General features: G+C 42.7%; 1 protein-coding gene across 7 annotated transcripts in view; it reads right to left on the bottom strand.

Moving 5' to 3' along the window:
- Positions 1 to 2,814: 2,814 nt before the first annotated feature.
- Tmem182 (transmembrane protein 182) overlaps positions 2,815 to 16,370 on the bottom strand; it is a 51,906-nt gene continuing 38,350 nt past the window's right edge. For 6 of the 7 annotated variants that reach the window (XM_087567263.1, XM_087567264.1, XM_087567267.1 and 3 more), the window contains one exon: positions 2,815 to 4,906. In XM_087567263.1, coding sequence (XP_087423389.1) covers positions 4,686 to 4,906 — 221 coding nt within the window. In that variant the 3' untranslated portion in view covers positions 2,815 to 4,685. 7 annotated transcript variants of the gene reach the window in all.

The raw sequence follows: 16,370 nt of genomic DNA, 5'->3' as shown, positions 1-16,370 counted from the left end.
GGGCCATACCTAAACATAACATAATGCAAAATACATTTAGTCCAACATCAGAAGTCCCCAAAATCTATAACAATTTCAGTAATGTTAAAAGTCTAAAGATCAATGTCTCTTCTGAGATTCATGCAATCTTAACTATAATCCCCTATAAAATCAAAATTAAAATAAACAATCACATACTTCCAATATCACAGGATACACATTGCCATTCCAAAACATCATAATGAGGAAATACTGGACCAAAGCAAGACCCCAAACCAGCTGGGTAAAAGCCAAACACCAAGTCTCCATGTCTGATCTGCAATTCCTTTTAGCTTTGATGACCACCACACAGTTCTTTCTCTTGGGCTGGTTTCACTCCCTGATAACTGCTTTCCTAAGCAGCCAGGAAGAGGGTCTTTTCTGCCCTGGGTGGAGCTTAAGCAAAGTAGCTTAAAACCCACTTTAGATGGGGCAAGCATATTTTTAAATATTTGCATTTGCAACTCAGCTTCATTTTTCTTAGTACCCCTAAACTTACTCATAAAGGCAGAAATGTAGCAAAGAAAAGGTGGCATTCACTCACCATACCTAAACTGAGAAGGGGAGTTTGAATCTTCTAAATTAATCAGCATGTTTTGTCTTGAATTATTATGAGGAAAACAACAAAAAAAAAAAGGTTTTGATTTGTCTTAGTTGGGGTTTTACTACTGTGAACAGACATCATGACCAAGGCACCTCTTAAAAGATCAACATTTAATTGAGGCTGACTCACAGGTTCAGAGGTTCAGTCCATTATCAAGGTGGGAACATGGCAGCATCCAGGCAGGCATGGTGCAGGAGGAGCAGAGACTTCTACATCTTTTTCAAAGGCAAACAGAAGACTGGCTTCCAGGCAGCTAGGAAGAGGGTCTTAAAGCTCATACCTACAGTCCTCCAACAAGGCCATACCTCCTAATAGTGCCACTTTCCATGGGCCAAGCATATTTAAATCACCACACCTAGTATTCACCACCCACACATGCTCCACACTGAACTTAATGCTGAAGAACAAACCAGAGCTCTGGCTTTTGTTGACCAGCGTGAAAACTCTGAACTCCATACGCCAGTTGAATAGGACTTTGGAACACACTAGGTAACAGCTCTACCTCTAAGATATATCCCAGCACCCCCTTTCCTTTTTTTACTTTAAAATGAGATATTGCTGTAATGCCCAGGCTAGATGTGAACTCACTGTGTGACGTAATGAGGCCATGAACACTGAGATGCAGTTGCCTCTGCTCTGAGAAGCTGGGGTGACTGCAGGTAACAGTGCTCTTATCTGTAGCTAGCCTTGACTACGTATTTCCTCTCTGTCTCACCCCCACCCCCGCCATCTGGTTTAAAGAATCTTTTTCCTTAGTTTGTGTGTGTGTGTGTGTGTGTGTGTGTGTGTGTGTGTGTCAGTTGTAATATGAAAGATGTAAATCTTCCTCTGCCCTCCATGATTTTGAATATATAAGATAATGTCTTCCCAAGTTCTTTCTGGAATTTTTCCCCTTACATTTAACCATTGCTGAAAAGTCTCCATATACTTAATTCCTCCAGACAATCATTGAGAATTCCTTTTTCTACTCATCTCTGTTTATGAACCTCCCATCCCCCTGGAGACACACCAAAAGCAAGTCTTGTTTTGACTTTCCTCATTACCATGTTTCCCAGCACTACTAGTATTTCCTGATGATCCCCACCCCCTGCCCCACATCAAGAGCCTTGGGCCCAGCTATAGACCAGTCCTCTGTGTTTTCTCTCACATTCTAAGTTCCTTTATAAAACTAGCTTGGTCACTGTCATGAAAAGACAGATCAAATTATGTCCACGTTGAAAAAAAATCATCATATATTGAGTGACACTATTCAGATGTCATCCTGACATGATGATGTCACCGTTCTCCACAGTAAACAACACTGTAAAGCTTGCTGAGCTCTAGTACAGCACTCTGTCTGTCTCTCTGTCTCTTTCTGTCTCTCTCTCTGTCTCTCTGTCTCTCTCTGTCTCTCTGTCTCTGTCTCTCTCTCTCTCACACACACACACACACACACACAACTTTAATGATAATTACCAAATGGAGTTATTTGCTCTACTCTACTCCCTCACAAATGAATTTAACCTTCAACTTCAATACTGTATTTCACAGATTCCTGGTAAAGAGGACCACAGAGAGCATACCACATAGTCTGTTATTTCAGACACCCCTTCCATCAAACCTCAGCCTAACCCTATCATTAAGTTGCTCTCTGTAGTCTCTCCAGCTGGCTTTAATTTGTGCGTCATCTGCCACTCTCTGACCTAAGCCCAGTGAGAAAGCCCAATACACAGGGACACCGCAGCTTTCAAAATGGCAAGCCATTCGTTGCTGCCTTTCTTCCTCACTCCTTTTAACTGTATCACTGAAGAGCTGTCCTATTTGTTAAAAGGAAAAGTTAGAGTCCAAAATCAATACTCAAAGAAATATTAACCTTCCCCTTGACTGCTTCCAAGATAAGCCTGTGTACCCCAAACAGAAATAAACACAGCCTGGACAACTGGAAGCCAGTACCCCTCAGACATGAAGCTCTGGCACTCACTTTCAAGCAACAGCTTTTTTATCAGTCCAGCAAACACAACTCGCCCTCGTTCATCCGCTTCATAGCAGTTGAGAACAGTACTTAGCATCAGTGTGAGTGTCATGTGACAGCTCAGAGAGACTTCGACCATGTGGCTCTGTATAAATTGTCACGCTTGTCAGCTATCTGGCCAATTGCCTTAGAGTAAACACACAGTAGCCATGTAAGGGAATGAAAAATACGGGCAACCATCTGAAATTTAAAAATATTCAAACTTTTACTAGAAACAGCTTGCATGAGAAATTTAAACAGCATAGAGTCCTGAAAGGGGTTCCAACCCAAAGTTCTACCAAAAAAAAAAAAAAAAAAGAAAGAAAGAAAAAAAAGAATCATATGTTCAGGTGACACAAACTAACCAAATACAGCTAAGGGACCTCTGGAAAATTTAATGGCATGCTGTAGCTTAATATCACAGGCTATATGCATAACAGAACCAAGACAAAGAAAGCCAAGAAGCAAATGAGCGGATATCAAAAGGAAACAAGATAACATCGTGAAAGTAACACAAACATGTATCGATGTCCTTGAAATGGCTTGCAGGGTGAGCTAAACCCTGGAGTGTTACAAATAGCTGTTACTATTTCAGGCAAGTCTGGTCACTAAAACACCCTCAAGGGTTAGTAGATAGCTTAGGCTCCTGCTAGCCTTCCAAGTCTCCCTCTGTGTATAAAGCAGGCTGTAGGGAAGGCTGAGACAGCAGCACTACTACACCCACAACAAATAAGACCTAACCTGACCTTTCCAGAGCACCTTTCAGGTGGTCATCCCCCTGCCTCAGTGTTGTTGCTACAGCTGCAGAACATATCATAGGGTCCCCAACAAAGCCTGAGTGCTGTGTGTTTCTCAGTGCCTCACCGACACCAAACACCTCCTTGATAGAAACTTCCAGAATACAAGTACCAGTAGAGGGAAGACTCTTGGGTATGGGCTTGATTTCAATCAACGATCCTGGCAAATGAACCTCTCTGATATTTCAAAATGCCTGTGCTAGTGAATAATAGAGAATTATATTTCCTTTCCTTGCAGGAGGTTAGGGGAGATTGTGGGTCTGGGAGAGTTCTGGCGTGTACACCAAAGAGGATGAAATTGAGGGATAATATGCGATCAAATGACCAGAAGAACTGGATCCTGTAAAACATGGAGGAAAGTTAATATGCCGTGGTCTTCATAAAGCAAGGCTATTATAATCCTCACATGCAAGTACCTGGAAACTTTATAGCTGGACACTGTTAAAAGCACGTTCTCTCAATAAATTTAAATGTGCTGAACATCTTGGCAATTTAAGTTTTAAATGGGAAATTTAAAGTATTAGACGGAATTATGGGCTAAGCTGAGGCTCTTGGCTTTTACCAATTTTAAACCTTATTACAATCTGGGGTTCTCTCCCCTCCCCTTAACTTCACACAGTTCTAATCTGCATTGTATGCACTTTGCTGTGTGAGTTTGCTGCTTTCCAACAGTGTAAGGTTTCTGTAAGCATACACAATCAAGAAAAATCTCAGATGATGCAGTTGGTAATAAATTAGACTAGCCACGTTTGGTATTATTGTCGTGGCCCTTTTGAACTAGGGAGTTCAGAGCTCTGATAACAAGAACAACTGCTATCTATTTTTAAATAATGAATCATTGGCTCACAGAAGTCAGTGGGTAAGTATCAGGGCATGAAGGTGGAGAAGGAACGAAACAAGTTGTGAGGCATTTGTTTCCCATTAATTATTCTCCCTGTTTTAAAAAGTAGTAGAAACGAATGTCAAGGAGACATTCAACCTAGTTTGGTTTGCTGTGGGTGATCACATTACGCACCCTATGTTTACACCAAACCGTAGGATGGACCCACTACCTGCTCCCTGGAGAACTAGCTCCTTGCCAGCACAGACAACTTTGGGTTCTAGAGAAGTCAAAGGCTTTCCTCATGAGGAGAAATCACAAGTAAAATGACTCATTGAGGAATAACAACTCCAAATGTATATCCACTAATTTTCTGCAGCTACCATTGCTAACACAAAATGCACAGGGGGAGTGTGGTACTGTGAAATGTCTCCTGAAAACCGCAGTGGCAAAGGTTTAGTGATGCGTCTGGATATGCCACCCAACAACAAGAAAGAGTAGCCCAGCGAGCAGAGAGAAAAATACTCCAGCCGGGGCCAGAAAAAACGACCAGCCGTACAGAACAGAAGGCGTGAACTCCCAGCAGTCTTTCATTTTCGAGGCTCTGTAGCTTTCCATGTCAGACACTGCCTGGACCCAGATGACATACAGTATCACCACCAGGGAAAACAGGACACCTGAGGAGAGGAGAAGACCGTTAGCCTTTCTGGGGGTATCGTCCCTCCAAACCACTCTAAAGCATTCATTTGTTCAAGGGTAAACGCCTCATTTCTGACCTAAATCAAACACTGTCTGTGTCCTTCTCTGTCAGCTAAATCGGTGATTCTTAACCTGTGGGTCAAATGACCTTTTTGCAGGGTTCACCTAAGACCATAGGGGAAACAGGTATTTACATCACAATTCACAACCATGGCAAAATTACAGTTGTGAATTACAGTGATGAAATAATTTTATGGCAGAGGTCTGCCACAACTTGGGGGACTGTGTTAAAGGGTTGCAGCATTAGAAAGGGTGAGAACAAGGTAGACACGATGTTGGCTTTCATATTTTAAAGCATTCTGTGGACAGCTGAATCAGCATGAGGTACAACAACCATAGGTGATATGCACTTATTGAGTACTTACTGTTTGCCAGGTACTGTGACGACTCTATGAATATTTATATTGACATGTATACACCTTAACTGATGCTAGGTTTGAAGCAAGCAGTATAGCCCATTATTGCTTCTTTCAAAAAAATGCAATGGATCCATGGAAATAGCTCTCTCAGCCCCATGGCATTAAGTGTGTACAGTCACAACTAGTGGTTTTCAGCCCAGGCTCTTCAAACTCTTGCTACACCATGGAAATCCACCTAACTCTATGGAGCTGCAACCAAACATGGCTGTGAAAACAAATCTATGTGAGCACCATACAAGAACAGGCATGACCACTTGCATGTACAAACTGGGCAATGGGGCAAACAAATGTTGTGTGTTTTAATCTCCATTTTTATTTTATTTGTGTAAGTGTTCGGCCTGTGTGTATATCTATGCACCATACGCATACATTCTGTGCTAGAAGAGGTCAGAAGAGGGTGTTCAATCCCCTAGGACTGGGGTTACAGACAGGACAGGTGTGAGCCACCATGTGGGTGGGTTCTGAGACTCAGAGAAGCAACCAGTGCTCTGAAGCCCTGAGACATCTCTCCATCAACCCCTCACCTGTCCACTCATGATGATGTACATTAAATGATAAATATTAGATGTATGTTGAATAATGTGCATCTACATGCATTAAAGACACACATTAGATAGAATCCTTGTCTTGGAAGAACAAAGAAAGAATATTGATGACAGAAAAGTCTGAGAAACATAAACCAATAGATTTGAGATCACAGGCTTTGTTTAAATGAAAGAAAGGGAGAAGAAGGGAAGCAAAAGGAAAAGGGAAAGAAGGAAAGAGGGAGGAAAGAAATACAAGGAAAAAGAGGACAGGCAAGTAATAAGAAAAGAAAATATGAAATAGGAGGGGGGGAAGAAGCAAGACAGAGAAGGAGGATAGAAGGAAAGAAGACAGGAAAGAAATGCAAGGAAAGGGTGGAAATAAAGAGAATGGAAGAAGAGAGGGGTTAAGAAAGAAGAAAGAAGGAACAGGCAGGAAAAGAAGACATGATGGGGTGAGAAGAAAAAAGTGGGAAAGGGAGGTAGAGGAAGAAGAGGGAGAAGGGTTAGAGGTGGAGAAGGAGAAGGAGAGAAAGGAGTTGAGTGAGAGAGGGACAGTGGACACAAAGATGTCGAAGGAAGAGGCAACATTACACAGTGTGTCAACACCTCCGCATAACCCATCAGTTCACAACTTCTTAGTATTCTGAGAATGGAGAACACATCGCCCTGATAAGGCCTTGACTGTAGCCATTGGGACAACAGAAACCTATGAACATTTATTTGAGCAACTCTGGGCACATACTCTTCAGATGTGGCTGCTACTGTAACTACCAGGTTCATTGTTGGCTCCTGATGCCATGATATCATTGGTTTTTGATGTGACAGTGAGTGACTGGCTCAGCCCGAAGGATTTGGATCAGTACTAGAACTTGTGGGCATTTGCTGTTGTGCAAATGGTCAAATCCAGAATGAAGGCTAGAGTTATGCTCATTGAACTATGGAGTAGAATACACAATTAACGTCGTATAAAGTCCACTGATATGCCAATCACTCTGAGGTAATCAATTTCTAATGAGAAAGTGCTTGTTTTCACTCACGGTTTCAGAGCCTTGTCCTGGTGGCATCTTGTACCTATTGCTCTAGGGCCCATTACAAGTTAAAACATCCCAGTGGACGCACTGGGCTGATGACTGTTTAAGAACAAGAAAGAGGAGGAGGCACTTTGCACAGCATCCTTTGGCTCCTGCACACTCCACAGCTCTTCATGTTCTTTGTTGCTATGGTTTTGATCTCCCTTCCATTACAAAACACCATCTTTTCAGATCTTCTTATTAAAAAATTAAATTGCTTTTGTGAAGAGTCAGTCACCTATATGCATCTTTTCAAAAGCCATGATTGTATTTAGAATTTAAAAAGTACATTCTGGGCTATAATGTAGGTGATTACTAATAAGAAATAACTTGTACTTAAGCTATGCTGTTATTGTGAGGAGAATTGCATTAGGAAAGCATTAAATACTTATTTATTTAATTTTTAATCTGTTCTTTAATTGACACAAATTAACACAGTCTCTTCAATATATATGAATCAGTTTGTGATTCTATCTTACCCATGGGGCAAAACAGTATCTCCCTAGCAATTAAATTATGAATGATGATCAGGGGTGGGAGATGGGGGTGAACTGCTTTAACTGCAAATGCTGTGAGATTTAATCAGGAGAACCTGTACAAGGTCTCTGATCAAGAGGGGAGGCAGGTAGCTAGCTGTTCCTTGCAGCTAGACTAATCAAACAAACCATCAATTCTAATTGGAGCTACACATCTTGAAAAGTAAAAAAAATAAAAATTAAAAAAAAAAAAAACCACCAAGGATGGTCTCCCTCATGTTAGAGAAAATTCACGGTAGCAGATAGTAGGTGATAGAAGTGAGAAACCTAGATGACGAGACAATGTAACAATGAGTACAGCGAAACAATGTACCAGTGAGTTGGAGGCAACAATGTAATTAGTGCAGAGAAACAGTATGGCAATGAATACAGAAAAACAATGTAACAACTGGCACAGTGAAACAATGCAACAATGAGTACAGCAAAACAATGTGGCAATGAGTGTGGTGAAACAATGTGGTGATGAGTACAGTGAAACAATGTAACAATGAGTGTAGTGAAACAATGTAAGTACCCCCCACAGGTTCAGCTCTTCCACAAACCTAACTATAAAGGAGCAGAGGATAACCTTTGCTGAAGAAACCTGTCAAATGGCAGGACTTTCAAAGTGATCACAGTTAACATCACTAGTGTTATCTTTGTTTGTGTGTGTGTGTGTGTTTTTGTTTTGTCTTGTTTTGTTTTGTTTCAGAGCTGAGGCCTTGAACTTGTTAGGCAAGCACTCTACCACCAAGCTAAATCCCCAACCCTCTAGTGTTATCTTTGTCAAAGTGATGGGGGAGGGGGTGTGATGTCACTGAATGGACTGGGTGCTACATCAAGAGGCAGAACCTCTGGTGTGCCACACATAAACAAAATCCATAGTCCAGGATTCATTCTCTCTCTCTCCCTCTCTCTCTCCCCCTCCCTCGCTCCCTCCCTCCCTCCCTCTCTCTTTCTGTCCTATGTGCATTTGAAGATATGGTCTCTCAGCTCCTGGCACCATATCTGTCACTTGCCCCTATGCCCCTCAAAACATGATAGACTTATATCCCTCTGGGCATGTAAGCAAAAAAATAACTATTTCTTCCATAAATTGAATTTGTCATGATGTTTTATTGTAGTAGCAGAAAGGTAACTGTTACAGTGCACATGACTTTTTAAAAAGAAATTTGGAGAGTGACTTGAAATGATCAACTTTATACTCATCTGTTTTTGTGAAACTCCATTTCTTGTGTCTTTGTTTAAACGAAAGGTAGTGGTGGCCTGCTTCAGAAGAATTAAGAATCCAAGGTAGTTCTTTGGTTACTGATAGACAAGTTTATGGGCAAATTGCATCAGTTTTTAATGGACTTAGGAAAGACTGGGCAATGTCATAATTTTAAAAGTCCCTTTCCAAGGAAGTTACGGTAAAAAGAAAATTAGAACCTTGGCAATTTTTTTCTCTACTTGGAGATTCATGGCAAAATCTAGCCGGGACCTCTAGAGATAACCAGGAGGTCAGCATAACAAAGCCTGGGGATGATTGGCCCAGGTTAGCTTTGACTCCTTTCAGAGGGTGGAAAGAGGTCTAAGAATGCAGGATGGCCCGTGCCTGACACCAGCACTAGATGCTGAGGCAGGAGGTTTGCTGCAAATTCAAGTTTAGTTATGCAGTGAGTCCTCAGACCAATCAGAGATATACAGCAATACCTACAACTCCCAAAAGAAAGAAAGAAGAGGCAGGACAGAAGGGAGAATGGAAGGGGAAAGGAGGGAAAGAGAATGGGAGGAAGAGAGAAGAAGAAAGGGAAAGAGAGAGGGAGGAAGGGAGGAATAGGGAGATCTACAGTAGCCAGACATCCGTCAAGCCCAAACTGGATCACTTGAGTCTGGAAAACATTCCCAGAAGCTCCAGAGAGTAGACTGACTCCGGAAGCAGAGCTATTTGGAAGGCTGGCAGAGAGTTCCGCTACAAAGGAACCAAACAAAAACCTGGCTCATGGCCTGTTAGAGAGATCAGCAATGGAGAAGCTTTCCTTAGCCAGGACCCCCAGAGAAACAGATGAAAGGTGAGTCACCTGCTGTCATTTTGTAGCAGAAACAGTGACTCATCATGAGATGAATTCACCATGAGGCTGTGTCACAAGTGCCTTCCTTAGGTCTGTAAAGGGACACTGGCTGAGTTGGTGCTTGGCAGGAGCTGAATGACCTTCTTTCCAACCCCAACACCGCAGCTGCTCTGTTCAGACCAACTGAGGACACAGTTCTTGAAAAGGAACAGAATACAACCTAAGTTCTACATTAACCCCGACCTCTAAGCAGAGCTCTTGATGCTCCTTCACAGGTGGTATTGAACGGTTATGTCATCTAAAGTCTGTAGAGTGGGGGGTGGGTTAATTTTGTGATCATTTGTTTGGGAATTCAACATTTCTGACTTTGAGAACATAAAATATTAAACACAACAAGACAATTGTAAAACTCCTGTGAACTAGCCTCCAACCTAGAAATCAGAACATTACTCATGCTTATACCCATTTAGCTGTGATTCCTTTGGAAGGAGGCTATGCTTCTCTAATATTTAGGGACTTTTGCTAGCCTTTTGTTGAAAATATTAATATTTACAGTTAAGAGAAAGAGCTAGGTGGCACAGGGCTGGCTGCCTGAGAACAGGCAAGAGTTCAGAAGGAATCTCAAAGTCCCCTATGATAGCAGGTTAAAATTTAAATTATCATACTAAATATTATCGTCTTAAAATGCTGCAACATTTACAAGCCTGATGTTATGTGATTTAATGACCTCTCGAGTACCTAAAACATGTCAGTGTTTGAGGTCTCTGTGCACTTCCACAAGATGTGTATGCCCTGCCAATGGGGACTCATGCAAGCTGACTGCCTCTTATGGTTAGTCCTACAGCCAAACCCAACACGTCTATTTTATCTTCTATATGTTATAGAAAGAGATGGGAAATCTGCCAATTGCACATTTGCTGGATGATAATACTTCTCATTATATTCTAATGAACTTTCCAAGTAATTTCATAAAAATTGCATTCATTAAAACTAAGACTGCTTTTCTGGGCAAAGAAGCTAAATGTTCTTTAAAATATGTTAAATTGTGTTTTATAATAATTTGTTCTTTCTTCTTTACACTAATAGGTTATTGTTTCCTCTTAGAATCAGATGATGCTCTGTTTAATGTATCCTATTTTAGAAGTTTAAAACAACTGATACATTGTGTCCAATACTCTTCGATCTTCTCCATTCCTTTTCTGAGACTTCTCCTCTGATGTTTCTACAGCCTTTTGAGTTAGTCCTAACTGTTCTTACAGTTCACCTACCTGACATCCACCACTGCACACAGCACCCTCCCACCTCCTCAAATCCACTGGCTGCTTTTTTTTCTTTCATTCTCTGGAGTAGTGATTTTATATGGTCAGTTGACCCTATATACTACATACAGGGCTTCCCAAACACATATGATAATTTTCATCATTAAACATTTGTGTGCTCAGCGTGATGAATGGCATTGGGAAATGAGAATAAACAGAGAGTCCCCTACAAGCATTTCAGTTGCAGGGATGATTTTTACTCACAACCACTGAGTTTCAGGATGTATTTGAAAGGCACAAGTCTGGATTCTGACCACCCTGGCTTTCATCACACTCTCCTGGCTGGAAAGGTTTCCTCTTTGAAGTAACTCTGTGCGTGTTCCTCATTTCTCCATCTGTTACCTCATTGGTAAGTGGTGGTCACTTACTTATGAGAGCTCACATAAGAAAGAGGTCATGGGGAATGAGATGGGACACAGAAGTGGGCACTGTGCTGGAACACATCATCCTTAGGAAGCATCAGCTAACAACATCATCACCATCGCTATCATCACCAGGGGTTGGCATGAGTTAGTGTCAATGAGCAGCAAATGTCATCTGCAGTGTTCTACAGCCTAAGAGCATCTCATGTCACCCTGCTGTGTCACAAAGGATCTGGAAGCAAAAAAATAAAAAACCAGTTCCTCCTGGTTCCTTCCTGCTCTGAGACCTTAGGATAGTGATTCTCAGTCTTCCTAATGCTGCAACCCTTTAATGCAGTTCCTCGTGTCCTGGTGACCCCCAAACCATAAGAGTATTTTCCTTGTTACTTCGTCATGGTAATTTTGCTACCGTTATGAGCTGTAGTGTAAATATCTGTTTTCTGACTGTCTTAGGTGACTTCTGTGAAAGGGTTGTTCCACTGCCAGATTGAGAACCACTGCCTTGGAAGCTAGACAATTTGCCTCCCACGTTTTACCAAAAGTGTCCACCAGATGGCACCAATCTCCCCACAGTCTAATCATGGATTTTTTTTTTTTTTTTTTTTTTTTTTTTAAGATTACAAACCAATCCAGACTTGGACACATCCATCTGGAGGGTGTTTTCTGCTTCACCTTTCCAGTTAATCAAACCCCCTGCCCCTCCCCACCAGCCCTTTCATTACAGGAAGTAAAAATTATTTGTAGAGCAACCTCTTAGCGTAGATCAATATGACTGTCCCAATGAATCCATACTGAAATGTGCTACTGACCAAACAGAATTCAACAAGTTGGGAGATTGTAAGAAGTTGTAAAAGTTAGTAAAAAATAAATGTAAAAAAACACATTCAATATTCCTCAGCGACTTACTACTCGTTGTTTCTCAGCAGAGTTACTGTTCAGGGGAAATCTGGGATGATAAAGAGTATTTGCAGAGACATGAGATCCCTTCCCATCTGAGGAAGGATATATAAGAAATATGCAGCCTCTGAAAAGAATAAGGTATATGGGAGGAAGCCCAACTCTAGACAAGACACAGTGCCTAAGGACCAGCAAATCCTTGCTGTTTTGCACATCTAAAGCCCCCTGCAGTAAATGATTGGTGATACAACAGGATGACACTGCAGTCGTGGGGAAGCATTAGTTCTCAGAACAGGGACAGATTTCAGAGGCACGCTGAAGCTATGGGAGGTATCCTTCCACCCCGAAGTTCATGGTTTTCCATAAAGGATGCCCCACATTCATATTGTGCCAGCCTCTTGACTGTTAGATGTGCCTGGACAGAAACCAAGCCATGACCCAGACTGCCCCCAACCAGGACAAACACTCTGTACTCTGTAGTGGGTGGGAGTGCAGGTCTCTGGAACACTTGCTGGGTCTCATCTCCATGCCTATTCCTGTTCCTGGGAGGATTCTGCTTCATGAACAGTTTGAAAGGCTCCTCTCAGGAATCCTTCTGTGGGGCTTTGGCTCCCTCTTTCTGGAGTGCCATCACTTATGCCATATGGTACCACATCAGAAAGGGTGCTCTCTCTCGCTCTCTCTCTCTCTCTCTCTCTCTCTCTCTCTCTTTCTCTCTCTCTCTCTTTCTCTCTCTCTCTCTTTCTCTCTCTCTCTCTTTCTCTCTCTCTCTCTTTCTCTCTCTCTCTCTCTCTCAGAAGCACCTGGGGGAAGGTCATAACTTAAATATTTTTAAAATAAAAGTCTTTGCAGATGGCACTGTCAAAAGAACAAAACCACAGCCTACAGAATGGGATAAGATCTCCACCAACTCTACATCTGACAGAGGGCTGATATATAAAGAACGCAAGGAATTAGACATCAACAAACCAAATGACCCAATTTAAAAATGGTGTATAGATCTAATCAGAGATTCTCCACAGAGGAATCTCTAATGGTTGAGAAGCACCTAAAGAAATGTTCAACATCCCTACTCATCAGGGAACTTGAAATCAAAACAACTCTTAGAGTCTACCTTATATCCATCAGAATGGCTAAGATCAAAAAACTCAAGTGACAGCACATGCTGGTAAGGATGTGGAGCAAGAGGACCCACTCCTTCATTGCTGGTGGGATTGCAGACCTGTACAGCCACTACGGAAATTAATTTGGCAGTTTTTCAGAAAATTGGGATTAACTCTACTCAAGAACCAGCTATACCACTCCTGGGCATATACCCAAAAGATGCTCCATCATACCACAACTATGCTCAACTATGCTCATAGCAGCTTTATTCATAATAGCCAGAAACTGAAAACAGCCTAGATATCCCTCAACTGAAGAACAGATAAAGAAAATGTCATTTAACAATGGAAAGCCATTCAACTATTAACATAGGGATACCATGAAATTATCAGGTGAATGGATGGAACTAGGGAGGGTTATCCTGAGTGAGGTAACTCAGACCCAGAAAGACAAACATGGTGTGTACTCCCAAGTGGACATTAGCCAAAGAATACAGGATAGTCATGCTACAATCCACAGACCCAAAGAAGCTAAACAACAAGGAAGGCCAAGGGAGGATTCTTGAATCTCACTGAGAAGAGGAAATAAACTAGACATTGGGTGGATGGAGGAAGAAAACCGGGTGGGAGAAGAGGTGGAAAGAAGGGAGATCAGGTGTGGGGAGGAAAGAGGGAGAGAGAACTGGGATCAGGTGGGGAGGCTCATCTCTGGGATAGGCTAGAAAGCTAGGACAATGGAAACTCTCAGGAATCTATGACTAAGACTCCTAGCAATGAGGGATATGGAACCAGAAATGGTTTGTAGGATGATGTCATTATGCAGGTGAAGGCAGATACAGGATAGAACAAGGCCTGTCATTGGACAAGAAGGAAGGATGGGTAGGAGAAAAGTTGTAGAGGGAAAGAGGAGACTGGGAGAGAGAACAGCAGAGAGAACATGGCAGTGAATGTTAAGATTCCTCTCTGTACATCTACAGGTTGTTATGATTATTCTTAAGGGAGGGATGTGTACAAGGCTTTGTATGTCTAGATGAGCAAACTATATCAATTGGATCAGAGGTTATTGTGTTGTGTGTTCTTTCATGTGGCTATTTTTTTTTTCTTTTCTTTTTTTTGGAGCTGGGGACCGAACCCAGGGCCTTGCGCTTGCTAGGCAAGCACTCTACCACTGAGCTAAATCCCCAACCCCTCATGTGGCTATTTAATTGAGTTCAAGAGAGTGTGTGGTGGCGGGACACCCTGGGCTACCACGGAATTGGGATGTGTATGTCTGGCATGGTGGCAACCTGCCTTGGGAACTAGATGTGTAGAGAGATTGTTGCCAGGCTCAGAGAGTAGCCATCGGCAGTGTGATATGGGATGGAGCAGAGCAGGTGAGAGGCTCTGCTGACTGAGATGAAAATATCCCACAGATGCCATCTAACACTTTGGTGTTGGCTCTAGTGCGAAGTAAAAGAAACCCCATTTTACCTTTACCACAACAATGGTTATCTCTTATAACCAGGCAAGACTTCCATTGGAGGAATGGGAGCACCAACCCAGCTATAAAACCTTCAACCCACAATTTTTCTTGCCTGCAAGATATGCAGGGACAGGAGCCTGGTACAACTGTGATCAGAGAGGCTTCACCCAGCAACTGATGGAAACAGATGCAGAGACCCACAGCCAAACATTAGGTGGAGCTTAGGGTAGTTTTTGGAAAAGGAGAAGGAAGGATTGTAGGAGCCAGAGAGATCGAGGACACCACGGGAAAACCCACAGAATCAACTAACTTGGGCCCATAGGAGCCCACAGAGACTGAACCGCCAACTAGAGAGCATGAATGGGACTGACCTAGGGGCTCATATATAATACATGCAGCTTTGTCTTCATGTGGGACTCCTGACAGCAGAAGCAGAGGCCGTCTCTGACTCTCTTGCCTGCCTTTGGATCCCTTTCCCTAAACTGAGCTGCCTTTATAAGCCATAAGAGGGGATGCTCCTAGTTCTACTGCAACTTGATATGCCCAGGAGGATTGATATTCATGGGAGGCCTCTTCTGAGGAGAAAGGGAAGGGGGCTTGGGGAGGGAGAGGGTGGGAAGAGAGGAGGGAGGGGAAGCTATCATTGGGATGTAAAGTAAAGTAATTAACTAATTAATGAAAGATATAAAAATCTTCTCAGATCTTTCCTGTATAGGGATGGGTGAGGCTGACTTCCTTTAGCTACTATGTGGCATTTGTGCAAAAATGTCAGACCCAGGATAGTAGGAAGGGCAAGCTTTCCTGTGTAACAGCATCAGCGCGCAGAATGTACATGTAGGAAAGGTCACACATAAAGCAACGGAAGGCATCATGAAGGCACCACTTGAAGGCGCAAAAGGGTGGCAGGGTCATCATGTTCCCTTAAAAAGGCTGCTCTGGGGATGCTGTCTAGACTCCGGTTCTGCAGATGATCAGTCATGAGGCAGGCACACGTCTTCATACAGCTTTTATCAAGCATTCTATCCTCAACCTCATCCCAAAGAGTAGTACTCAGAATAAAAACAGACCCTTGGCTTTGGGAAATAGTCTACTTCCTGTTAGGAAGTTCAGCTTCTGGCCTGTTCTGGAAGGCTACCCGTTTCTTGCCCAGTAGGAAAGTCATGTCTGAAAGTGGCTTCAGCAAAGCCACCATAGTCATGTATATATCTATTTCCGGCTGGTCTCCTCATACAGAGTGCTCTGTGCTTGATAGGCATAGGTGCTGTTCACAGACTTTCATAGTGCAGGCACTTGGGCAGCTGGTGCAGCTAGAGATCTGTGAGACTCTCCTGTCAGCAGGTTCCTTCCTAATCCCTTCCTGTCCTGGTCTCAGGTCACCTTCTGCTCCAACCAGGGCCTCCCCACATACTTTCTCCTGTTCCTTATATGGAAGAGTGTGGCTGGAACAAGGTTTGCAGAGTACCCTCCTGTGAACCTTATGTTCAGGCTCAGCCAGAGGGGAAAGAGCCTCTGAGCCTAACCCACCCACCGGCTTCTGTTTTTCATGATTCTCTCTGCACATACGGGCATCTCTGATATGAGGCTGCTGTGGGTGTTCCTATCACATGCAGAAATAAATGTAATTTCTTAGGAAGAAAGGAAGAAAGCACAGGGAACT

Source organism: Rattus norvegicus, chromosome 9 (genome assembly GCF_021556685.1).
Source record: "Rattus norvegicus strain SHRSP/BbbUtx chromosome 9, alternate assembly SHRSP_T2T, whole genome shotgun sequence".
Classification (NCBI taxonomy): domain Eukaryota; kingdom Metazoa; phylum Chordata; class Mammalia; order Rodentia; family Muridae; genus Rattus; species Rattus norvegicus.
This window is presented reverse-complemented; position numbering and strand designations above follow the sequence as displayed.